Source organism: Prionailurus bengalensis, chromosome C2, assembly GCF_016509475.1.
Source record: "Prionailurus bengalensis isolate Pbe53 chromosome C2, Fcat_Pben_1.1_paternal_pri, whole genome shotgun sequence".
In the NCBI taxonomy this organism is placed as follows: domain Eukaryota; kingdom Metazoa; phylum Chordata; class Mammalia; order Carnivora; family Felidae; genus Prionailurus; species Prionailurus bengalensis.
In genome coordinates, this window is record NC_057350.1 from 12,560,868 (window position 1) to 12,587,240 (window position 26,373).

The 26,373-nt window shown below is 42.3% G+C and overlaps 2 protein-coding genes across 16 annotated transcripts in view; both read left to right on the forward strand.

The window, feature by feature from the left end:
• Positions 1-5,604, forward strand: part of PAXBP1 (PAX3 and PAX7 binding protein 1) — a 34,632-nt gene extending 29,028 nt beyond the window's left edge. The window contains exons 17-18 of the mRNA XM_043593717.1: positions 1,708-1,862; positions 4,427-5,604. Of these exons, the coding sequence (XP_043449652.1) occupies positions 1,708-1,862; positions 4,427-4,544 (273 nt within the window). The 3' untranslated portion in view covers positions 4,545-5,604. The remainder of the gene's footprint in view (positions 1-1,707; positions 1,863-4,426) is intronic.
• Positions 5,605-11,477: 5,873 nt separating this feature from the next.
• The window catches only part of SYNJ1 (synaptojanin 1), a 91,299-nt gene continuing 76,403 nt past the window's right edge, over positions 11,478-26,373 (forward strand). For 10 of the 15 annotated variants that reach the window (XM_043593718.1, XM_043593723.1, XM_043593722.1 and 7 more), the window contains exons 1-2: positions 11,498-11,595; positions 12,658-12,803. In XM_043593718.1, coding sequence (XP_043449653.1) covers positions 12,680-12,803 — 124 coding nt within the window. In that variant the 5' untranslated portion in view covers positions 11,498-11,595; positions 12,658-12,679. Of the gene's footprint in view, positions 11,708-12,657; positions 12,804-26,373 lie in introns of all 15 variants that reach the window. The other 5 variants (XM_043593721.1, XM_043593726.1, XM_043593729.1 and 2 more) reach the window with 3 other exon arrangements.

Sequence of the window (26,373 nt, forward strand, 5' to 3'; positions counted from 1 at the left end):
CCCCCGTTCATGCTCTGTCTCTCTCTGTCCCAAAAATAAATAAACATTGAAAAAAAAAAATTAAAAAAAAAAAAAAAAAAGAAATCATTTTAATATTTTTTCTACTTTATATGTGGGGGTTACACAATTTCATTTATTTATTTTTTCAAGATTTTTTTAAATGTTTTTATTTTTGAGGGAGAGAGCACCAGTGGGGGAGGGGGACAGAGGATCCAAAGGGAGCTCCCTTCACACTGACAGCAGTGAGCCTGACGCGGGGCTCCAGCTTACAAATCCTGAGGTCAACACCTGAGCCGAAGTCGGACGCTCAACTGACTGAGCCACCCACATGCCCCTAAAGATTTTATTTTTTTAAGTAATCTCTACACCCAGCGAATGTGGGGCTCAGACTTAACCACCCCAAGATCAAGAGTTGCATGCTCTATTGACTGAGCCAGCCAGGTACCTCCAATGGGATCTTTTTAAAGAACATTTTTTGAAACAATTCAAAAGTTAAAATTGAAAGTGCAATACAAAGTTTTTTCCCTCAACTACGTCACAGTCAGTTTGTGACATGATAGCCCCCTGTCCCAAATATTTTTATGTCCGTTTCCTATAGACAGGGATGTTCTTATACATAATTACAGTGTCACTGTCAACATCTTTTATCTGTTACTGCCACCTAATCTTTGAGACCCTTCAGGTTTGTCAGTTATGTCCGAAGTATCACATCACCGGCAAAAGAAATTCCCAGATCATCCTTGGCATTTAATTATCGTGTCTTCCTTAGTCTCCTTTAATCTGGAAGAGTTTTTGTTTTTCCTTGGCCTTTATAAAACCTCGACACTTTTAAAGATGATGTGCCAGTTATTTTGCAGAGTGACCCTCAGTTTGGCTTTGTTTGATATTCTCTGATGATTGGATTCAAACTCTGCATTTTTGGCAGAAGCTTTCCCAGACTTCATTAGAGCCCCTTGTTGACTTCTGTGACCTTATAGCATGTCGTCTCATTTTGAGGGAGCATTTTCTTGCTTTCTGGCACTTTCTGTTCCAGGCTCATCTTCTCCTTGCTTAGTGCCAGCTCTGGAATCACTCATTCTTCCAAGCATCCCTGGGTTCCTTAGTGGGGAACCTTCTCTACCCACTTGGACTGAATTCTGCTAGTACACTACCCTCTCCCCTATGGGGATCAGCCTCACCTTGCTCGAGTTTAGTACTGACACTGCCCTGTTCACCTTGCTTAGGCTCTTGCCCTAAGCTGCCCCCGCCCCCCAGCCTCTGGTACGATGCAGTCTGGACCCCACTCTGGGCCAGCATGGACGCCTGCTCACCGAGTCGTTCCGGATGGGGAGGCTTCGATATGATGTTTATGCCACACATGTTATATCAAAAGCTGCTGATAAAAGGACAGTTCAGTTCATTTAGAGATTCCTGGAAGACAGGAAGGTGAAGCAATTGTGTTGTCAATATTATGTCCCTAATTAAATCCTGGAGGTTATTTATCTTTTTTGAATACCAATCTGTTGAAGCTAAAAATACAGATATATTCAGGTGTATTTGGATAGCTAATGTGGGAAGTCAGGTTTAAGAGATATCCCCTGTCAAGTGATTAGCTGTATGTAGTGCAACAGCCTGCCTGCGACTTGCGTACATTATACCCGTTGTCTGGGATCAGCTTTTAGACACTTGATTTTGTTCTGTTTCATTTTACATCTTTCTTCTTCTTAGGTAATCAATTGTTTCCCCAAGCAGTGGTTCATGAATCTGAAAGGAGAAAGAACTATCTCTCAGTTAGAAAACTTCTGTCGATACCTTGTGCACTTAGCAGACACAATCTACAGAAACAGTATCGGATGTTCTGATGTGGAAAAAAGAAATGCAAGGTAATTTTCTGCGATTGTTGAATGAAACGGTGACCTAGAGTCTTTAGTTTTTGTCACATTTATTATTAAAATGTCTTAGAGTCACGTTTGTATTTTGCTTTAAATTGTGTACACTGATGTTGTATTGGCAAACCTACCAAAAACACATCATTTTTCATTTTTGTGTTTCACCTAAGCTTTTTTCAGTATGTTATTTATGAAGGTGTTAAGAAAGACTTCATTAAGTAGCTAGCATCCCTAAGGAGATTTTCTCTGCCTCTTCCCTTGAAGAATTGGGGAGATTTCAGGCTGTTGGAATGTCCTGGATCTTAATCTCTGGGGGTTCGTTATACAGATGTAAACCCTCAAAAAGCCAGTCACTGAAACTTAAAGTGTACTAAGGATGATATGCCAATCTGGGGACATTTGTGTTCTGTGTTGAGTTTTTTGGTATCCATATCATAGACTGAAGGTCATCCCTCATGATTTTGGGGGAGCAGCTTGTACATATTTTTTGCCAGGGGTTGCAAAGAAGGAGTGAATAAAGGAACCATTGTACCTTTCTGGGGGCCTTGTCTTGGATGTTCGTGTAATTTTGGGACAAATCTCTAGCATAAAAAGTAAGAATAGCAGGGCGCCTGGGTGGCGCAGTCGGTTAAGCGTCCGACTTCAGCCAGGTCACGATCTCGCGGTCCGTGAGTTCAAGCCCCGCGTCGGGCTCTGGGCTGATGGCTCAGAGCCTGGAGCCTGTTTCCGATTCTGTGTCTTCCTCTCTCTCTGCCCCTCCCCCGTTCATGCTCTGTCTCTCTCTGTCCCAAAAATAAATAAACGTTGAAAAAAAAAAAAAAAAAGTAAGAATAGCAAGTAAATTTGAAAGAATTTTTTTTTAAGTTTCATAAATTCTTCCAAATGTCACAGTTTTCATTTTCAGAATACATACCATTAGTCATACCCCTGTAACAAAACGTTTTTTCTCTTCCTTCATTTCCCTTCCATGGAAAGGAACCTTATTTTCTTAAAAGAAAATTTGCTATCTCTTACAATAAGATTAAAAAACCAAGTAGGCAGTAAAGGTTTTAGTGGTAAACTTCTTTCAGCAGGTGATTTTGATTTATATTTTAATTTCATCTTTGGTGTTGTTATTTCTTGGCACTAATATTTCTTCCCAGTGTTTTTTTGCTAGATGAGTCCTATTCACTTTTTAAACTTTGATGTGTGTATACTTAACAGTGTTTTGGGGCGCCTGGGTGGTTGGCTCAGTCAGTTAAGCGTCTGACTGTTGATCTTGGCTCAGGTCGTGATCTCAGGGTTCCTAAGATTGAGCCCTGCATGGGCTCTCCCTCTCTCTCTCTCTGCCCCTCCCCTGAGCACACGTGCATTCTCTCTCCCTCTCTCTCTCAAAATAAAGAAAAACATTTTTAAAAAATAGTCTTTTTTGTTAGGAAGTTAAATGTCAACAAACGGTGTTTATTTTTCTACAGAAAAGAACTTCAACAGCTATTGTAAGCACTTGCTGTGTGCCACACACCGTAAAATAAGTTCCATGTGGGTTACAAAGTTTTACAAATTAGAATCCTTCCCTAAAGAGTGCTTGCTACAATTTGCAGAGGAAAAGAGACAGCTAATGTCCCATTGTGTGCTGTTTCTCTCACTTGGTTCAAATAAGTGGTCATTCTGAAAGTGGTTCCTGAATCGCAGCATCAGCCTCACCTGGGAGCTTTGTTAGAAATGCGAATTCTCAGGCCCCACCCCAGACCTACTGAATCAGAATTCTGGGTAGGGGGCCTGGGGATCTGGGTTTCGGCAACCCTCTAGGTAACTTAGATGTATGCTAAAATTTGAGGGCTACACAGAATGACTGCTGGCCGGGGTGATAGAGGAAGCCAGTTTACTGCTTTCTTAGTGAATTTTTTTTTTTTAACGTTTATTTATTTTTGGGACAGAGAGAGACAGAGCATGAACGGGGGAGGGGCAGAGAGAGGGGGAGACACAGAATCGGAAACAGGCTCCAGGCTCTGAGCCATCAGCCCAGAGCCTGACGCGGGGCTCGAACTCACGGACCGCGAGATCGTGACCTGAGCTGAAGTCGGACGCTTAACCGACTGCGCCACCCAGGCGCCCCTCTTAGTGAATTTTGGTAGAGTGGAGATTATGCTGGGTTGGTGGATGGATTGGGGATGAAGACACAAATATGATTTGTGTTGCAGATATGATCTGAAAGAGCTCGGACCCTGGTTTGGGTGGGAAAGGGCAGGGCTCTGAAAGTAGTTTGGCAGCAGATCGCTTTCTTTCCTTTCTAGCTGTGAATGATAGAATTGATCTGAGTGAAATTTGGGGGTGTTTTTGTTTTAGAAAGTGGATCCTTGATCTCTGGGCTAGTCCTTTAAACTATACAAGCTTTGCTTTTATGTGGACAATTTTTTTTATATGCCGTAGTTTGCTTATTTCTGTCTTCTTTAAAAATGTGTGCTTGAAAAAATGGATTGCAAACCTCAAAAATGGTCATAAAGTAAAAAAAAAATTCTCCTTCGAAGGCTTTTGTACTAATTAATGAAATGTTGCTGCATTTTTTTTTTCTTTTTTAGGGAAAACATAAAACAGATAGTAAAACTCCTTGCAAGTGTTCGCGCTCTGGATCATGCTATGTCTGTTGCAAGTGACCACAATGTGAAAGAATTTAAGTCTTTGATTGAAGGAAAATAGATCTGTGAGACTAAAAAAGCCTGTTTGCTTTAATACCATTCCCAGTGTATAAATGTTGTATATATGTAAAGTTTCTTAAACTGTAAAATATTGATTCTCGTTTTAATACAAAGAACATTATTAATATTCAAGACTGTGTCCTTAAATGCAGTTTCTTTGGAATGGAAGGAATTCACATTATTTCTAGGAAGCCTGTTAATGTTTCCTTACTGCCTGTCATACTTTGTTTACAGAAATATTTTATATGGTTATTCAAATTAACCTCAGTTAATTGTTCTCTGTAAACGATGTGTGCAGTGTAAATTGTGTAATTATGCATATATATATTTATACCATCGTGGAGTTACTTTCACACTGGAAATTTGTGGTGTTTTTCTACAGAGTAAGCCTTTTAACAGCAGATTATTACTCAGTAGCAAGTTGTCTTAGGGAATTACTACCCTGTTGCAACAAAAGGGCTGGCAAGTGACTAAGTGTTTGTCACCTTTTGGTTAGCAGTTGCTATCACTGTAGCTTTGCTGCCTTAAAATTGAGAGTGGAGTGTGGACTTAGTCATTGGGTGAATGGAAACTTTCTTCCTTGAATCAGCATTACAGTCTAATGAGGGTTTAATATGAACTCTGAATAATATATGCAACATAGGTTTTTGAAAAGAACACACAGAAGTTTAACTTTGGGAAATAACAGCCCCACAAACCTAACTGCGTGGTTTTGGGCTGAGTGTCCTGTCTCATTCATGAGTCTACCCCCCTGACCAGCTTACAAAAATACATGCATTTGAATTTTCGTAGTCTGTCATTTTATTTAAAATCCCACATATGTGAGTTATATATGCAATAAAGAATACGCCTTGCTGATGAGCTACACCCAGGCAATTTAAGATCCTTGGTCTTCTATAATGTTTATACCACATTGTAAATATTCAGAGAACTTGTTTTAAAGTTTATGCTTTCTGATTCTGTGATTTTCAAGAGGAACTTTTTGGAAATTAAGGACTATTGTTTGATAACTATATATGTAATTAAGCTTTAGCCAAGCATTAAATTAATTTTTAAATAGATCCTTTGTTGTATTTTGCTGGTGACTAATTTTAGTTAGAACATTTCATAGGACTCTGATACGGTGAGACTCTTAGCATGTGTGCTCTTGGTCAGGTCAAATAATTAGAATAGAAAACATGCACTTCAGTTTTATCTTTTTTTTTTTTTTTTTAACTTTTTTAGAGCTGATTTATTGTTGAGAGAAAGAGAGCGTGAGTGGGAGAGGGGCAGAGAAAGAGGGAGACACAGAATCGGAAGCAGGCTCCAGGCTCTGAGCTGTCAGCCCAGAGCCCAATGCGGCACTCAAACTCACGAGCTGGGAGATCATGACCTGAGCCAAAGTCGACGCCCAACAGACTGAGCCACCCAGGCGCCCCTGTCAGTTTTATCTTTATTGTAGGAACATTACTTATCCCTGCATACTCATTCTGTTCCACAATAGTGGCCTTCTAAACAGAATTGAAATGAGAAAACATTAATTCTAAGTAGAATTGAAATGAGAACTTCAATGGAATCAAACATACAAACATGTACACACATGACCTGCACATCATTAGTGCCTTAAATTTGTGTTTCCAAACCCATTCGACTGATGGCTTTTCCTGTGTCTACTTGTAAGGACTCCTGCAGTCAGCTTTGAGACTTGTTATCCTCTGCAGCCGAGCAGGCTGTTTCGGTTTCAGGAATGGGCTTGATTACCACACTGGGACCTTGACAGAAGGTGACCTTAACATAGACGTGTGCGTAAGGCAAGTGGCTCCCCTGTCTCAACCAGGAAAAAATTCTCCTGAAATGTCTAAAGGACATCCTTTCTTATGAAGGGAACTGGCAAAAGGTGAGTAGAGGGTGACATTTTAATAAAGCTAAGGGTTTGCTTTTTCAGTTTTTCCTTTTGGAGGAGTCTTCTGAATCAACTCTAGAATGCGTGAGAAAGGTTTTCCTGAAGGAAAGTTATTTTTATTGAGACCATATAAACCCTAGTCATAAAGACTGATTGCTGCGTTACACCAGTGCTGTTGGCCCCAACCCCCCATCCTGCTGTTGATGCTTGGATTCCTGCACACACCTGCACCTCTGCCCGAGGGCTTTCTCTGGGCCTGTGTGGCGGGCTGGAGTGTCCAGCAGCTGATGTCCCAGGGAACAGCCCTCGGGCAAAGAAGGGGGTGGAAAGAGAAATACCCAGTAGTTGGGGGCCTCTGGGGAGCAATTGCCGAGCTAGCAGTAGACGTACAAGAGATTATTGAGGGGGAGTGACAATAAGGGGGAAAGAAGGGGCTGGAGGAGGCCAGGGGAGCCTGAGAACGGAGATCATGGCCTCTCGAGCAGAAATGGAAGGAATTAAAGTCTCAGATACAAGGCTGACCGGGCCTCCTCAACCCAGAGTCTCAGCTCTAAGGAGTTTCAGGTCTCCGGGAGCTGCCCTTCGTCTCTCTGCCACTCTGGCTCACTGATGCCCAGGATCTCCTTGCGGGACATGGGAGGGGCATGATTTCATGGCTACCAGGCCAACTTCTAATCTCTCAGGTATGTTCCATGTCATCCCCCAGAGGGCTTCAGTTGACCTGAGCGTTGCCTGCGGTAATAATCTTATCACCCAGAACTGGTCCCAAACTACACAAGCCTCAGTGAGCACCTTTTCCTCATGAGACTAGACTAAAATGTAAAGCTCCCGAATTTCTTTAAAGCCGGCTTTATTGACGTATGATTTTCTAAACAGTAAAGTCTACCCCCTTAAATTTAAGTGTATACAGTGCAGTGAGTTTTGATAAGTGCCTAATTTTGTTTTAAATGCTAATTTCTCTTGAAGTCATGAAATCCTAAAAAATGGCCAAATGTTGTAGAGCTCCAAAGTGCATTATGTAAGATGCTACTTCTGTCTGGTTACCAGAACTCCTCTCTGACATGGTGATATCCACATAGTAAAGGGACTTTTGCTATAGCCACACGGTAACTGTAATCACTGACCGTAACCACAATTTTGGTTTGTTGTGTCAAGTAAATGAAAATGAGAACAATAACTTCTACTTGTAGTAAGAATGAAGTATGACTGAATGTTTGGGAGACCTTCTGCTTTGGTAAGGCTGTCATTGTCCAAAATGCTTTGGAGACTGCCCTCCAAAATGGAAACTGTATGGATACCCGATTCAGTTGTTGAGAGTGGTTTCAGACTGCCTGGCAAAGGCAGACGGCCTAAAAATTGTTACCTGGAATTGGTTTTGATGTGCAATGTTGACTGGCCCCTGGCCTGCTTCTGGACCTTCAGGCCGCAGTAATTTATATTGGCTTTCTTCTAGGGCTGGGGCTTGGATGTTAACGATCATGCAGGTCACTGAGAATGCCCATATACAGTGGTCCTTAGTTTTGGGGCTCTTATTTAAAAAGATCTTCAGGTAAATACATTCTATATCCTGTGCTTGATGATCCAAAACACATAGTGAAGGGTGAAAGGTCTGACAAATTCTGTGGAAGCCATCTTAAGCCACTCTACAAAACCACCTTGCCCATGAAAGCTTACCTTTGCATGTAACCTTAGGTGTTGAAATTCCAGAGACACCTGTTTAGGGACCAAGATCCAGGTTGACAGGCGACACCCTCTAGCTCCCATCTCAGTGAGGCCGGGCCTTGCTGTACTGCTCAGGTCCTTTGATTTCCATGAGAATCTTGCGTGTCGTGAAAACAAACCCCTTCACTTGAGCTCCTTGGAGTCGGTCTGTTGTTTGGAAACGAAAACTTTTTGTCACACAAGTTTCTTGATGTGTGCATGAGCAGTTTTTCAGTCTTTGCAGTTTCTGTTTGATTTTATTTTCACAATGATTCTGCTCTCCAGCTGACTATATTTTCTACTTACAGCGTTTCTGTTTTGCCAAGTTAAAGTCTCATTCTTCACTGATTGCCGTAAGTTCATGCACAGGAAACAGCTAATGCTATTTGGAACCTACTCTTGTGTTGCCCCTCAGGACCACTAGTTTCTCTTCAACAAGAAGCCACCCCTTTCTATATACTAATAGCTCTCTGCAGATCCTGATATAAAAGCTAGCTCTGGTGTATGTAACCTGAACAAGAGCCTGTTAAAGAGAACTGAATGAGGCCGTTCGTATTCCCCAAGTTTGCCAGTTGTTTTCTAGCATTTTGATAAAATTCAGGCTGTACGGAAAAGTAGGCCCTACTACTAATTCGTGTTAAGACATCTGTCAACACTTGTAGTCTTGTAACGTGGTACAGTTTTTAAAAATGGCATTGGGGCTGTTTGGCTGACCTCAGGTTCTCTCCTGATGGAAAGTCACTTAAGTCTTACATTAATTGTCTGTGGCTGTTGTAACAAGTGATCACAAACTGGGTAGTTTAAAACAATAGGGCTTTTCTCACAGTGCTGGAACCCGGAAGTACAAAATCAAGGTGGTGGCAGTGCATGTTCCAAAGGCTCTAGGGAAGAATCCTTCCTGCTCTCTCCCAGCTTCTGGGGGCTGCTGACATTCTTTGGCTAGTGGCCCCCTCGCTCCCGTCTCTACTTCTGTCTTCATATTGCCTCTGTGTGTGTCTAGTTTCTCTCTGCCACCCTATAAGAACAGCTGTGATTGCATTTAGGGCCTGCCCAGAGAAAGCAAAATAATCTCAAGATCCTTAACTCAATCACAGCAGCAAAGACTTGTTTTCCCTATAAATTAATATTCACATGTCCCAGGGATTAGGATGTGCTATTTTTGAGCCTACCCACAGGCCTCATTGCTCATTTTGAAGGGTCAAGAAAGTGTCAGCACATCTCTGTGGGCCCTTAAGACCTCAGTAAGAAGTTTGTGTGTGCCACGTAACTTGTATTTTAAGTCAGTGCTCTCCCCTCCCAACCCCCACCGACGCTCTTCAAACCTGGTGAAAATTTGGCTATTTCCATGTGCTGTAACAAGCGTAAGTAGTAAAGAGGGACAAGAAAAAGAAGGAATTACATTCTATAGAAGTCACTAGTAAAATGGCCTTTGAGTTTTCAAACGCTGGCCATACTTATTCATGACTAAAAGATCCATTTTGAAAGGATTTGGAAAGGTTGTGGCCTTCTGACAGCTCTAGGAATGAGTCCTGCTTATCTCTCCTGCCTCCGCCCAGTTTATTTTGAAGAAAGAAATAGCAGTTCACACCCAGAACCAAGAAACTTTGACCTTACTCTCCTTAGTCCCAAATCAAAAGAAATCAGAAGTAGGCAGAACACCTGCTTCTAAAAGAGCCCGGTACCCACAATTCCCACTCTGAGAAGGAGGGGTGGGGGCGTGGGGGACTCTTCATTGCAGCCTCCCAGACAGGCATGATGGAAGTGAGCTTAGGTTTGGGGTGGCCAAGTTTGGTTTCCGGTCCCAACTCTACTTGAAACAGTAATTTTTTAACAACTTCTCTTTTCTGGATCTCAGCTGTCATAAAAAACAACTCCCAAGCAAAGTATTCAATAACATCAACATCTCTCCTGGAGCAAAATATCCGTCCATATGTTTTTCTGGTGCATACATCTGCCATGCCTTCAGGGCTAGAGAGGCATTATAACTGAATAGGCAAATAAAATTTCCATTCTCACCCACTCCCATCTACTTTTTTTCCATCAAATGCAATCTCTAATTGAGATGGATTCTTCTGGAAAAAAAAAAAAGCAACCACAGTCTAGCAGTTTAAATTAGGTTTAATTCTGAGGCTGTTGTCAGTAACCACTACTAACGTCAAAAACACCTTTTTCTAAGTAAATAGTACTAAATGAGAAATCCCCTCCAGTTCTCAGAACTAAATGTGTCTTTGCATCTCTCCTTCTAGAAAAGAAATGGCTTCTTTTTCTAACGAATTAGAGCTACTTTAGTATCCTGAAACCAGGGTGGGTCCAGCTTCTCTAAAATGGATGAAGAAATGTTAAATCAAGTCACATGACAGGGCCTGGAGGGGGAAATGACTTTGTGCAAGATAACAAGTTTAAATTCTGCTTTTGCTCCCAAAATAAAGGCAAGAAGGGGAAGAGGTAAAGAAAAAACAAAGGCAAGCAGAAACAGTTTCTCAGAGTTCTGGGTTCTTCAGGATTTCAATTCCTTTTGGCCCCGTTGGCTTTGACTTCATTTCCATATTCAGGTCTACTGAGTGGAAAGAGAATGAAACGTCCGTGGGACACATTGATATTAGCCATATAGCGTGATTTGTTAAAAAATCAAAAAACGAAAGGGTTAGGACGCCTTCCGTTATTAAACTGCGTGGTTGACGAAAGCTTTTCGCCATTCAGTGACAAACATAGTTGCCTGAGTACAGCCATGTTTCAACTCAGTCTTGAGGTCCTGGTTTGTGACATCCGAGTCTCCACCGTTTGCACAACTGGGCACTCTCCTACAGTGTTCCTGAGAGCTCTGGAACACGCCAGAAGAAAAGGCAGCCGACAGAGTTGTTCCAAAGCAGGCATTAGTTTTTCTTCTGCTTATCCAGACGCTCAGATGGGAACAGAGCGCTGTTGGCGTGGAGACACCATGGACAGCTCTTCAGGCGCCGTCCGGTTGGCCCGCCTGCAGACAGTCCCGAGCCTACCCCCCCCCCCCGCCCCCGGCCGTCAGGCCGGTGGGGGCGACAGGGGGTGGTCCTGACACCCATCTTGGGTACATCAATACCCGGTCCCCAAAGCTTTTCCCCCGAGTCCCTCCCTGGTGCTCACGGGGAGGGTTGGTAAGTTCTGAAAAGCCCCCGCGAGGGGGCTAGGGAGGCCGATCCTCCTCGTCCCCATATCCCCAGTGACTTGCAGCCGCGGCCCCGGCGGCAGGCCGCCTGAGGTGAAGGTCGCAGCGCGTGGAGGAAGCAGGCGGCCCACCGTTTCGGACTCCCAGGGAGGTCCGGAGTGGGCGGAGCCTCCCTTCTGACGCCCCGCCTTTCCCCCGAGGGGCGGGCCTTCCGCCCCCGGCCGCGGCGCAATGCGGAAGAGAGGCCTGCTGGAGCGGAAGTGACGCTTCCGGCGGCTGTGGCGGCGGCGGCTGCGGGAGAAGGAGGAGGAGGAGCCGGAGAAAGAGGTGAGCGAGCCGGCGGGGGGCGGGGAGCGGCCGCGGCCAGACCCACCGGCAGCCGGGCGTGCGGGCGGACGCTTCCTGGTCAGCCTCCCCCGCCGCAGCCCGGGCGGGAACGGTGAGGGGCGACCGCGGGCAGCCCAGGCTCGGGAGGGCGGGCGAGGTTGTGAGCAGACTACAGGTTGTGCGGGGCGCTGCGTCGGGCCGGGGGCTGTGGTGACAGCGGCTGTCAGCCTGCCCGCGGGAGAGGAACCAAGTCGGTCTGGGCGCCGGGTCGTCTCTGCTGGCGCATAAAGGGATCGGGCGGCTGGGCGGCTTCGCCCCCCTGGGACGGAGCTGCTTTCCCGGGCGGTCGTCTGCCCGGGATCCCCGAGGATCCCCGGTCGGGTCCGTGTCCCGAGTCGTGACTCTTCCCGGGTGGCCATTCATATTTACGGGCTTCCGCCTGCTGTCTCCCCAGCCGGCGGTGGCCTGCGGCCGGGCGGGAGGTGGCGGTAACCTGTGCCGCTTCCCTTGCCCTTCGCTGCCGCCCCCGGGAGAGCCAGTCGTGTCGTGTCGGATAATCCTTTCCCTCCTCCTGCCCCCTAAGGAGCTTTGAACCGGCCTCGTTAACCTTCCCTCCCACCTCCTCTCCTTCCCCCGCAAAGGGACGGCTTGAAGTTTCCGAATCGGTTCCCTTTCAACGTAGTGACAAATCCTGAAGCAGGAAGCTGATAAACAACTCCGAACGAAATACGCTCAAAATCTTTCCTTTTGGTAAACACAAAGTAAACGGAAACTCATCTTAACCAAACCGTTCGTGGACTTGGAGTGTAATTAAGCCTTGTGTTGTTGCCTTGCCGTGAGAATTGGTAGCTTTTCCTCTGGCTTTTTGGTAAAATTAAGTGACGGCTTATCTTTTGGAATAAACCATTCGCTCCCTTGAGCTCCGTTTGTTTTGTTTTGTTTTGTTTTGTTTTTCCACCCCACCCCCCCATCAAAACCTGGCAGGGAGGGACTTCTGGATGCCTTGCAGTCCTTGCTGCAGAAGGAAACGTTAGCTTCATTTGCTTTGCTTGGTTTTCACAGGGCTGCCTCTGAAGAAAGGAGAATGGCGTTCAGCAAAGGATTTCGGATCTATCACAAACTGGATCCTCCACCTTTCAGTCTCATCGTGGAAACCAGGCATAAGGAAGAATGTCTCATGTTCGAGTCTGGGGCCGTAGCTGTGCTTTGTAAGTCATCTGTTATTAGCCCAGCTGATCAGTATGCCTCTGTTTTGATTTGAAATTGTTCAGATTCAACCATTTTTTTAGAGATGACCCTGACAGCCCCTTCGCTGTATTTGGTGGAGCGGAGTATGCCATTGTTTTCTTTTCGTTAAACCTTATTTTAAACGTTCATTTTCTTTTTTTTCCGCCCCCCCCCGCCCCCCCTCGCCCACCCTTGCAGGTTTCTATTGGGGGTCGGGGGCAAAGTGCAAGTTTGGGCACAGGTTTTTGCTTCCTTGGATTCTTTGCCTCCTCCTAAAAGTAAATCTTTCTTTCCAAAGAAATATTGTCACAGTTCGTATCACATCACATCACCCTGTATAGGCTTGCTTGATATTTTTACTGTAATGAACAGGATTTCTTTTTTTTTGGGGGGGGGGGGGAAGGGAGGGGCAGAGGATCCAAAGCAGGCTCTGCGCTGACAGGCTGACAGCAGTGAGCCCTATGGGGGGCTTGAACTCAGGGACCACAAGATCGTGACTTGAGCTGAAGTCCCACACTTAACCCACTGAGCCACCCAGGTGCCCCTGTAATGAACAGGATTTCTTGTATATCAGTTATAGTAATGAATTCCAAGAGTATTTATCTAATGTTTTTGGAGTATCTTTGGTGAGGCCCTTACGTTTTTATTGAGAGAATTGTAAACTTCTAGAATTTCATGTGAGATAATGTGATTGATTTCATGTTGTTTTAAAAAATTATTTTGATAAAGAAAAGGACTACTGCCCCACAAGAAAAATAGTAGATTAGTGTGGTCTGGGTTATTTTCTGGGCAAATGGATGAAATTAAAAATAAAAAGACTAATTTGAATATTAATTTTTTTCTTAATCTGAGATTTTGGCAGAGAACTCCAGGTTGGGGTTACTAGAAATGTGATTCTGTTTTTAAAGTTCTTCTAGTGGTAACTACTTGTTTCTTTGTCATATTTTTGCTTTGTTGGCATTAGTTTAGCTACTGGTCATATTTTTATAAATTAAAAATAGCGTTTGAAAGTCATGCTTAAAAAAAAGTCCCTAAATATTTGAAACTTTGAAACTTTCTTCAGATTCAGTAAGTGAGCAGCATACATAAGACCCTGCATTTTGCATACAGAGTATTAACCTGTTAAAATGTTAACCTGATCTTAAAACTCTAAAGTAGTAAATTTTATCTTGATTGGAAGAAAGGGTAGTAACATAAAGAAAAGGCTGAGTGGGGCGCCTGGGTGGCTCAGTCGGTTAAGCATTCCACTTCAACTCAGGTCACGATCTCGCGGTCCGGTCCGGGAGTTCAAGCCCCGCGTTGGGCTCTGGGCTGATGGCTCGGAGCCTGGATCCTGCTTCCGATTCTGTGTCTCCCTCTCTCTCTGCCCCTCCCCCGTTCATGCTCTGTCTCTCTCTGTCTCAAAAATAAATAAACATTAAAAAAAAAAAAAAAAGAAAAGTCTTAGCAAAGTATAATGTATGAGAGGTGTATATATTTTTGGTACATATAGTAACATGGTTTGAGTGAGCAGGATAGAGCTATTTGTGTTGTAATAAAACAAGTCTTATGATGGGTTATACTTAGTATGGACTTAATTCCTTCTAACTGTTTTTTATATTTAAATAAACTGATATATAACTTGCTATAGTATTAATTGGCATAGCCTTTTTTTTCAGACGACAAATATAGTTCTTTATACTGATGAATTCTTAATTTAAAATATCTGGGGGAAAATGGTTTGGTTTCGTCTTGAACTATTTCTCAACTGTTTGTATGTGTTGGGTTTTTTTGGTGATGTCACCTGATTTTCTAATTTGTCTAAATTTACTTATTTTTTATTTTTTAAAAATGTTTATTTATGGGGCACCAGGGTGGCTCAGTCGGGTAAGCGTCCGACTTTGGCTCAGGTCATGATCTCAGGGTTCGTGAGTTCGAGCCCCGCCTCAGGCTCTGTGCTGACAGCTTGGAACCTGGAGCCTGTTTCGGATTCTGTGTCTCCCTCTCTCTGCCCCTTCCCTGCTCACGCTCTATCTCTCTCTCTCTCAAAACTAAATAAACATTAAAAAAATGTATGTTTGGGGCGCCTGGGTGGCGCAGTCGGTTAAACGTCCGACTTCAGCCAGGTCACGATCTCGCGGTCCGTGAGTTCGAGCCCCGCATCGGGCTCTGGGCTGATGGCTCGGAGCCTGGAGCCTGTTTCCGATTCTGTGTCTCCCTCTCTCTCTGCCCCTCACCTGTTCATGCTCTGTCTCTCTCTGTCCCAAAAATAAATAAAAACGTTGAAAAAAAAATTTAAAAAAAATGTATGTTTATTTAGTTTTGAGAGATAGAGCGTGAGCAGGGGAGGGGTGGGGTGAGAGAGAGAGACAGAGAGAGAGAGAGAGAGAGAGAGGGAGGGAGAAAGAGAATTCTAAGGAGGCTCCCTGTCAGCACAGCCTCACATGGGGCTCGAACTCACAAACTGTGAGATCATGACCTGAGCCAAAATCAACAGTCAGGTATTAACCAACTGAGCCACTTAGGTGCCCCTAATTTGTCTAAAATTTAAATGTTTCTTCAGTTGTGGTTACTGGTGATAATAGGGAGTTGAGTTTTCAGCTACACAGGATGCACTACCCATAGTTACTAGGATTATTGCTTTTATTCTCAGGTAGGAAACCAAAGGATAATCATTCATCCAAATCTCCAGCAGCTTTTATGCCAAGTAATGGTTAAGAAAAAGCAAACTTCCTAAACCGTGCATTTTGGCATTAACATTTTAAGGAAAAGAATATTAAGAATATTGTCTTAACTTTTATTGATTGTGTTTCTTTTCATTAGATTTAGACTATATAAGCAATTCTTTTAGAGGGAAAATGAGTTTGAATGTTGCCTTTCCTGATAAAAGTAGCATAAATGATATATAATTTATTAGATCTGTTATTAGCTTTCCTACAGTAGACTTTAGAGTAATAGCTTGAAATATTTAATGTTAAGAGCTGACAGACCTTTTAGTATATCCTTTGACTTGTAAAATTAATTTGACATTCAGTTTGGAGCAATACCAAGGTGCATGTTGTGCTGTAGAGTGCTCGTTTTTAAAATCTCACATTTCTGCAATGCCTGATGTATCCAGGGAACTGCATTTGGAAGATACGGAGTTGTTCTTTTTCTCTTCAGCAGTCCCAGCCCCTTGAATCTCAGCGCAGTCTGCTTATTAATCTGCAAGAAGAATCTTCCAAAATCACGTTCGGTATTAAACCAAAGTGTAACCCCATTTTTCAAGAAGATTAGGTTTGAGTCCTCAACCTGTCCTTCAAGGCCTTCCATAACTTGCCCCCCCCCCGTGTGTCCAGCATGGGTGTGGATCTCCTTTCAGGGGAGACTCTTCTGTTTCCACTGTGCTTTCCCAAAGTACTGTGCTTGTTCTACCCTTCCTCATGCTGTTCCTGCTACACCCTCTTCCCTGGAATGCTTCTCTCTACCTTTGCACTCGAAGCCTGTCATTCTCGCTCCAATCTTCCTTCCTGAGAATCTGCGCCACCCGCCCACTCCATCTCGTTCTTGTCTCTTCCTTTTCGTCATTTCTCTAGAACTCAGTCCGTATCACAGGATAAACCCTTTTTATGCGCTGGTTTGTGGTTCTCCACGTGCTTGTATGCAGGTGCTCTTTCTAAAAGCAGGTGGTAAAAGTGACCCTTGCGGGCCTCCGTCATGTAGCAAAAGTTTATGATTTCTACAGGCTCTAGTTGTCCTGGCTTTAAAGAGCAAAGCTTAAAAATTTAGACATCTTAGGCAGTACATATCATTGAGGATTGACAATCACTTCGTTGTCTTGGCTTATGCCAGAAATGCCATGAGATACCCAACATGAAACCTTCCATTTCATATTATTAGCGCAGATCAAAAAATAAGGTGCCAGTGAAAACACAGTAAAAACAGTTTCAGATCATGGATCTTTGTAGGGCCTGAGTGTCCACTAATCCAGCCCCAGGACTCTGTCTTTATGTTGCTAGGCTTTAAAACTGAAATCAGTCATGATGCTATGACTTAATCAGTGAACCAGTGGTTTTCAGCCCTGTTTGCGTATTGTAATCACCTGGCGAGGGGTCATAAATACTGGTTCCCTGGGCTCCAGTCCCCTAGAGATTCTGACGTGATCAGATTGGGATGATTATTCTGAGCATAGTTTACGTAGGCTTTAGAGTCATAGTTTATATTTCTGTGCTAGATTATGGGATAACTTTTTAGCTTGCACATTTTATCCGAAGTAACCAGGTGGCCAGAATGTTAATGCTATTATTTCCTATTGATATCAATATTATAATAACTAGTTGTATAATATAAATTTACTTATATATATTAAGAAGTAGTTTTCTTGAAACGTTCAGCCTGAACCGTAGTGCTAATGCTCCCATAGCCCTTTTAATGTAGTGCTTTAAGATTATGTGGAACTTCCGTGTCTGGATGCTCTACTCTGTAAGGGAAAAACCCATGTCTTGGTAATCTTTGTATCCCTACTGCTTGGTACAGTGTTTCACTCACAGTTACAGAATAAGTGGCTAAAGTAGTGCCGTGGGGGGTGGGCCGGGGTGAGGAGGAGATTAACCTAAGCTAGCTTGCAAAGTTCACAGAAGTTTGAAAGTATGGTACCTTTTTTCTGTAAAATTGATTTTTCTTTTAATCTTTTAAAGAATTGGTGTTTGAACTGCTGATAGAAAAGACATATAGAAGTTATCAGTCCAGAAAGCTGCTTAATTAAACTAAAATTTGATGTCTGAGGGGCAGTGGTTGAGTGTAGGAAGTAGATTCTCCGTGACTAGTATTCTGTGTCTGGACCAGTGTAAGCAGCAAGTGTGATGGTCAGCAAGTCATAACACGTGTTTCCTCGGGAATTAATTCAACAAGAGATTAAAGAGGGATATCTACCAGTTTCGTGTCAGGTTCCGTTTCCCTCTTCTGTCTAGTTACACAGCAGGACTGCCGCAGGTCGCCGGTCTGACTGCTAACATGCTCTGCTCTGAATTCACGAACTATCTCGTTGTTTTTCAACCCATCTCGTGCTTCAGCAGAGGTAAATACTTTACGGTCATAATTGAGTCCTAAGAAAGAAATGCAGAGGAGGTCAGCACACGGGAAATGAAGGATGATTTCTAGAAACAGAAGTTCTGGATCACCTGTTGAGAAGATGGGATGTAAGGTAGTGAGATAAATTCCTGACTCTTAATAGTAGAGCTTTTGCTCTTTCAGTAAATGCCAGGATAGAAGTAAGGATTCATTGCTTTTATCTGCCTGCTGGTAAGATGATTTTCAGGCTTTCCAAGTCCTTTTGAATCCTGATGGACTCAAATCACGTGCTTCCTAGACATCAAGGCTGTATCCCTATATGCTGGACCTGGTTTTACCCCAGCTTGTCCATCTGAGTTTCTTCATTTACCTACTTTTTTTTCTTTTATCATGGAACTATGAACCATAAAACTATAGGACAATATTCTGGAAATCTTTGTCACTGAATGTGGATTACGCTGCCTTTTCTGCAAAACTGCACGCTCTAAAGGAGCGATTATAATGAGATAATAGTTGCCATTTATTGGAAGCTTCCTCTCCCAGTCACAACATCAAGCCAGAGGTTCCTACACTTTATTGTGTTGTGGTGTCTCATTAAGTTTTTCACAGCACCCCTAGGCCACAGTTCTGTTTATTAAATAATTAGGTCCAAATGTTAAATAGTTCTGTCCTGAGAACTCTGGTACCTATTTGAAAAATAACGCAAGTAAATTGGAAATAATTTCTTTCCCTCCTAAATAACCGGTTATTTACTAATGGGATATGTATGTGCTGTTGAGCATTGAACAGCTTTTCACATCTCAGACTCAGATTGGGCAGCTCCACCCCCTTTTCCGTTCTGCTTCTGCCGTCTTGCTTTTTATCGGCAGCAACTACCGAAAACCCAGCCTTACAGAGATAGGACCTTGTCAAAGGAAGTTCGAACTCCACTGTTAATACTCTGAACTACCTCAAGCTAATAGTTTGGGCAGTGCAGCAGCTGTTGAGGATCTCTGTGTTTCTTTCAATTTAAAATATCCTGCAGCTCTTAACGCGAGTTTGTTGAAGCATCCTAGAGCATGTCAGCATACAGTTTAGGAGATGTGGTGTTAGACAGCCTTTATTTCATTTAATTCCGTGGCTTGTGCTTTTATCTCCCATTTCACGGATGTGGAAACTGAGGCTTGGAGAGGTAAAATAACTGGTCCAACGACACAATCTTACCATTTGATTTTTTCACTTTAATTGTTATTTGCGTTGTTGCGAGGGTGGTGGGTAGTATTTTGGGGGTTGGGGGGTGAGGGGCAAAAACAAGGGAGTGCCAGTAGAAGACTTTAAAGTTAAGTGAAATTGATAGCATTATCTAATGAGGGAAGTGTTAAACTTGCTGGACTTTTGCCCACAAACTATTGATGTATTAGAGAGGAAACTTGATTTAGAGTTAGGTCATTAAAAATATAAAGTTGCTTGCGGCGCCTGGGTGGCGCAGTCGGTTAAGCGTCCGACTTCAGCCAGGTCACGATCTCGGGGTCCGGGAGTTCGAGCCCCGCGTCGGGCTCTGGGCTGATGGCTCAGAGCCTGGAGCCAGTTTCCGATTCTGTGTCTCCCTCTCTCTCTGCCCCTCCGCCGTTCATGCTCTGTCTCTCTCTGTCCCAAAAATAAATAAACGTTGAAACAATATATATATAAAGTTGCTTTGCTGAGCCAAGTTAAATGTTAGGCTTTAAAATTTTGGACGACGAGTGTAGTAGGTGGTGATGACAGGCGGCCTGCATAGTTGTTGTTTTGTTTTTGTTTTGTTCTTTATAATTGCCAAAGGCTGGCTGTCAGCATGATTGCCCTTTAGATAAGTTGCAGTATCTTACCTCTTTTTAAGAAAAATTTAAGTTGAGGGAAGAAGTGGCTTTTTATAGTTGACTTCTTCTGCCCAGAATGGTGAAATTTAGATTTGTTATGTATCACTTTGTGTCAGGGTTGCAAAAATTTATTTTCTTTTTGTAAGTAATTTTGGGAATGTTCCTATTTGGTAGAAGAGAAAGTAAATAGCAACTTAAATATCTATGCTTAAAAGAAACAAACAAACAAACAAACAAACAAACAAAACCTCACTTTAACCTAACTTTTCCATCCTGGGCCAGATAATAGGATTACTTGTTAATGTTGGGCCAAACCAGTAGTTACTAAGTGCTTTCCTTTCTCTACCACTTAACTTTGCTGAGAGAAAATAAAAGGCAAAGCACAGTGTCTCCCTCGTTGAACAGTAAAACTCCATTATGTGATTTTATTATATAATTTCAGGCCCACCAGGTATTCTGACTTGTCTCATAAAATACAATTAGCCCAAGACTATATCAGGCTTTTCGCCTCTGACCATGATGGTGTAACAGGAGCTGGATTTACCCTCTCACCTTAGGTAACAACAACAAAACGAATAAAAGAAAGAAAGAATTTTCAGACATTGAACAATAGGCGGCATGAGACCCTGGTACTTGAGGGCAGGGAAACAAAGAAGGTGAGCCTGACGATCGCTCTAACTGATCACTCTAGCTTACTGCCTTGAGTGCTTCTGGGCTACAGTAGCAGGGAGATGCACCCCAAGAAAGCCTGGCAGTCTCCCTGATTTGAGGAGACAGAGTAGGGAATTTGTGCAAGCCAAGGCAGTGGGAATGCTCAGGACTGAGTACCAAACAGGAGGTAGCTACGCAGAGTTTCAGAGATGTGCACAGGGTTCCACTTGAGATTTCGGCTGATTTGCAGCGCCGGCGTGTGAGGAAGCTACCCAGGGCAGGGAAAGAACTACCAAAAAGGAGCAGGAAGAAAAGTTCCTGGACCTCACACAGGGCTGGGAAGAGTTCGGTTGTGAACAGCCAGAACGGGGAAATATCGTAGTACTCTGGGAATTGGGTTGAATACTCAGAAGGGTATATTGCTTCAGTAGTGGGGCCAAGTAGCCCTAGACTAAAGGCCTCTGTGGTCCTATCCGACAAAGCTCAAAACCAAGACCCAAAGGGATCAGATTGTTTCCTATTTAAATAACTTAATTTCCAAAACCCTTCCCTGTATCCTAGAACAGAACAAAGTTTAAGAATACAGGAATTCAAAATATATACCCAGGATTCAACTCTGTAAAATTTACAATGTCTAGCATTCAATTAAAAATTGCCGTACATGCAGGGACACCCAGGTGGCTCAGTCAGTTGAGCATCCGACTGGTAGTCCGTGAGTTAGAGTCTTTCGTCGGGCTCTGTGATGACAGCTCAGAGCCTGGAGCCTGCTTCGGTTTCTGTGACTCCCTCGCTCTCTGCCCCTCCCCCTGCTCTCACTCTTGCTCCGTCTCTCAAAAATAAACATTAAAAAAAATTTTTTAACTGAAAAAATGACCATATATACAAAGAACTAGGAAAACATCCTCATAATGAGGAGAAAAGTCAATCTGTAGAAACAGTTGTTAAAATCAATAAACAAGGACATTATAACAGCTATTATAAATATACTCCATATGTCCAAGAAGCAAAGAATAAACATGTTAAGGAGAGACATGAGCAATGTGAAAGGCCCAAATTAAATTTATAGAAATGAAAATAGCGTTATCTGAAATGAAAAAAAAAAATACACTGATGGGGATTAATAGATTAGACACTGCATAATAAATGATTGCTGAATTTGAAGACCAAATAATAGAAACTACTTAATATGAAACACAGAAAAGACTAGACTACAGAGCCATCAGTAGGTTGGGGAACAAATTCATATGGGCAATGTATGTGTATAATTGGAAACCTAGAAAGAAGGGGCTGAAGCAGAAAAATATATGAAGAAATAACAGCTGATCATTTTCCAAATTTGTTGAAAAATATCAATCCACAGATCCAAGAAGCTAAATGAGCCCCGAGGGGAAGAAGCATGAAGCCGACTACACCCAAGTATATAAACAAATTGCTTAAAACCGGTGGTTATAATACAGCTTTTCTTTGCAATCGGTGCCAACATTTTCAACCATTCTGAGGTGGTAAAGTCTGAATTAGTGAAATTGTATCACTTATGTTCAAACTGTAATTTTGAAAGAAACAAGGAGTAGGGTTGATTAGTGCATTTGGGGTTAGCCTTGTAATTAGAGCGCCAAGAAGTACAGCTTTAAAGATTGCATATCATACTTATATTGGTAACGGTTTATATCTGCTTGAGTGTTTAATATTTGTAAATAAGAATTTGGGTGTTATCTTTTTCTACTAAAATGGATTGTGCAAGGGTAAGCCATTGTAGTTCCTCCTGTTATGTCACATAATGTAAGCAATGTGTTCACATTGGAGTACATTTCACAGGCACTAAACTAGTCACATTGTGAGTAAATTTGGCATTTGGGGAGAGGGATTAACTCTTCTTGTCAGTTGGACACTCTTAGTTTAGGTTGAAAGAAATGCCCTTTAAATTCCTGAATGATTTTGAGATAACTCAATCAGTAAAGAAGAGAGAAAACAAAATACTCTTCTTTTTCTTTTTTTCTTTTTTTTTAAATAATTTATTTTTTAATTTACATCCAGGTTAGTCAGCATATAGTACAGCCATGATTTCAGGAGTAGATATTCCTTAATGCCGCTTCCCCATTTAGCCCATCCCCCTCCCACAACTCCTCCAACAACCCTCTGTTTGTTCTCTATATTAGTCTCTTCTGTTTTGTCCCCCTCCCTGTTTTTATATTATTTTTGCTTCCCTTCCTTATGTTCATCTGTTTTGTCTCTTAAAGTCCTCATATGAGTGAAGTCATATATTTGCCTTTCTCTGACTAATTTCGCTTAGCATAATACCCCCTAGTTCCATCTTTGTAGTTGCAAATGGCAAGATTTCATTCTTTTTGATTGCCGAGTAATACCCCATTGTGTGTATATATATATATATATATATATATATACCACATCTTCTTTATATATATACCACATCTTCATCCATCCATCGATGGACATTTGGGCGCTTTCCATACTTGGGCTATTGTTGACAGTGCTGCTATGAATATTGGGGTGCATGTGCCCGTTCGAAACAGCACACCTGTATCCCTTGGATAAATACCTAGTAGTGCAATTGCTGGGCCATAGAGTAGTTCTATTTTTAATTTTTTGAGGAACCTCCATTTTTCCAGAGTGGCTGCACCAGTTGGCATTCCTACCGGCAGTGTAAAAGAGATCCTCTTTTTCTGCATCCTCGCCAACATGTGTTGTTGCCTGAGTTGTTAATGTTAGTCATTCTGACAGGTGTGAGATGATAGCCCATTGTGGTTTTGATTTGTCTTCCCCTGATGATGAGTGATGTCGAGCATTTTTTCATGTGTCGGTTGGCCATCTGGATGTCTTCTTTGGAGAAGTGTCTATTCATGTCTCTTGCCCATTTCTTCCCTGGATTATTTGTGTTTTTGGGTTTTGAGTTTGATAAATTCTTTATAGATTTTGGATACTAACCCTGTATCTGATGTGTCATTTGCAAATATCTCTTCCTATTCTGTCGGTTGCCTTTTTAGTTTTGCTGATTGTTTCCTTCACTATGTAGAAACTTTTTAGCTTGATGAGGTCCCAATAGCTCATTTTTGCTTTTGTTTCCCTTGCCTCCAGAGATGTGTTATGTAAGAAGTTGCTGTGTCCAAAGTCAAAAAGGTTGTTGCCTGCTTTCTCCTCGAGGATTTTGATGGCTTCCTGTCTTACGTTTAGGTCTTTCATCCATTTTGAGTTTACTTTTGTGTATGGTGTAAGAAAGTGGTCCAGGTTCATTCTTCTGCATCTCACTGTCCAGTTTTTCCGACACCATTTGCTGAAAGACTGTGTTTTTTTCCACTAGATATTCTTATCTGCTTTGTCAAAGATAAGTTGGCCATACATTTGTGGGTCCATTTCTGGGTTCCCTATTCTGTTCCATTGATCTGAGTGTCTGTTTTTATGCCAGTACCATACTGTCTTGATGATTACAGCTTTGTAACACAGCTTGAAGGCTGGGATTGTGATGCCTCCTGCTTTGGTTTTCTTTTTCAAGATTGCTTTGGCTATTCAGGGTCTTTTCTGGTTCTCTGCAAATTTTAGGATTGTTTGTTCTAGCTCTGTGAAAAATGCTGGTGTTATTTTGATAGGTTGCTCAATATTTATTTTAAAAACTAAATTTATTCATGCATGTAGAAAAATACATAAATCATAAATGTACGACTTGATGAATTGTTACAGAGTAAACATATCTATGTTAACACTACCAGGTTGAACAATCAACATTACTAGCTCTCCAGAAGATTCCCTCACATTCTTCCCCATTCTTATCTCTACTGTGATTTGCAAAGATAATCACTACCTGACTTCTTACATCATAGATTCACTTTATCTGGTTTTTAACCTAACATAAATGGAATCACTCAATATGTATTCTGTTGGGTCCGACTTCTTTCAATGTTCTGTACAGGAGATCATCCCTGTTGTAGCCTGCGGCAGTTGTCACTACTCGGTAGTATTCCCTGGTGTGAATATCCCAGTATTCTGTTGACATTTACTTCTAGTTTTTTCTGTTATGAATGACAGCGGGATGAACATCCTTATCCATGTCTTTTGGTGCACATATGTACACATCTCTGTTGGATGTATTTTTATGAATGGAATTGCTGGGTCACAGAGTATGTTGCTTGGAGCATTTTTACCTCCACTCCTTCTGCAGGCGAGCCTATCGTAACCGCCGCTCTCCCCCCAACAATTTTCAGTTAGGTCCTCCCGTTGTAGTCTGTCAGAATTCCATGACAGTATTCAGTGTCATTTATGAGTTTGCATTTGTATGATCACATAATGGCTGTCTTCCTCATAGAAGGTGTTAGGGCACTGACTTTTTTTCCTGTGGAACTTTGCCAGGGTCCTGGTACATAGTCAGCATTCAGGAAATACTTGTTATGTGAATTAGCGAAAGGTTGTTATCGTCTTGAGATGTTGCCAAGATGGGGATTTGTAGTGTAGACACAACATTAATTTGGATAGTTTAATGTTTTTCAGCTGGAGTTTTAATATTTTAATTATACAAAGAGAACCTTTTCCTTTTAAAATAACTTCTTTTTACTTATGTCTTATAAAATGGAAAGTGGCTTTTCTGCCAGGTAGTTCTGTGACCTTGGATGAATCAACTAAACTCGAGCTTTTTTCTTCTGAAAATGAGTAGCTTGGTTTGCGCGATCTCCAGGATCCTCTGACTAGAGAGAGGCCCTCTGGTTCTCCACCAGAGTGCTACCTGTATGCAAATGAGCTGACCACAAAGTGCAGTGCGTGCAACCACAAGCAAATTGTGATTCTAGAAAGAGCGGACTAACTTGTAATCTTGTTTTCACATTCTTAATGACTTTCCTTATTTTGGTCTTCTGTATCAGCTGAAGAAAGACCGTCTGTTGCCCATCTGAAAGGTTTGAGCCACAGCGGAATGTTAACATTGGGTAGCAGGCCCTTCATTAGGTAGCTTATTTATTTGGTTTGTAGTATTGTCATTATCAGAAGTTAGAGAAATTTACATTTAAATTTAATCCCCAGAGTACCATTTCAGTTTAAAACAAATGACTGTGAAATTATCTGGTGATCTTAGGTAATAAGTTAATTTTGTTTTTCTGTTGAGCTGGAGAAATGATCACCGCGTGACAATTATTCTCTGTTGAAGAAGCCTCTGTTTCAAAAAGTTGCAACTCATGAAAATCAAGATACAGGTGTATGATTGTGTCTTAATCTGACTTTCGATAGTCTGATCCAGTGCTTCATTATGTGCCTGAAATCCTAATGCGAGAAGGGAGGGCGTAATACGAATAATGCTGAATAATGCCAGTTACAACATATGATACAGTGCTACGAGAGTAAGTCACCGTGGCAAAAGAGGGTGCCAAGTAATGTGAGAGAGGACAGTTGGTGTGTTAAATTTTGATAGGGAACAATTGATGGATTTACACCCTTGAGTGTTTTCTGTAGTCTATAAATAGATCATCTCTACAGCTTCTATTTTCATTACTTTCCTGTGGCTTCAGTAGGGAACGTAGGTTAGGCTGCTTTCAGTCCGGAAGGCGTTCAGTGGAAAGAACTTTGAAAGCGTGCTGCGAGGCAAAATAACGAATGAGTTAAGGTGTCTGAGTGGCGTTGTTGCGTATCACTACCTCGTGGCTTAATGTAGGTTTAAATAGTTCTTAACCTCTTCTGTGATGAGCAAAGGCAAGCTTATTATTTTCCAAGGCCGTTTTCAACAGAGTAGGATATTAAAGCTAAGTTATCTAGGATGAACGTAAGGTCAACATTTATGACGGGGTACAGCAATACTTATACCCTTCCCGGGGTCTCCATTCTGGAATTGTCAAGTCTTCTTTTCCAATTTGTTGTATATTTGTCATTTGATGATCTTATGATGGCCTTAGAGTGGACTGTGGGGCCATTCTAAAGACAGTAGGATTTACTGCCTCCTTTCAAGTTATAAAAGTCTAAATGCCCATTGAACTTTTGACTGATCTACCTCTGGTCTAGGGTAGTTGGAGAAAGTACCTCTCAAATTACTTAGAATTCCAGTAGC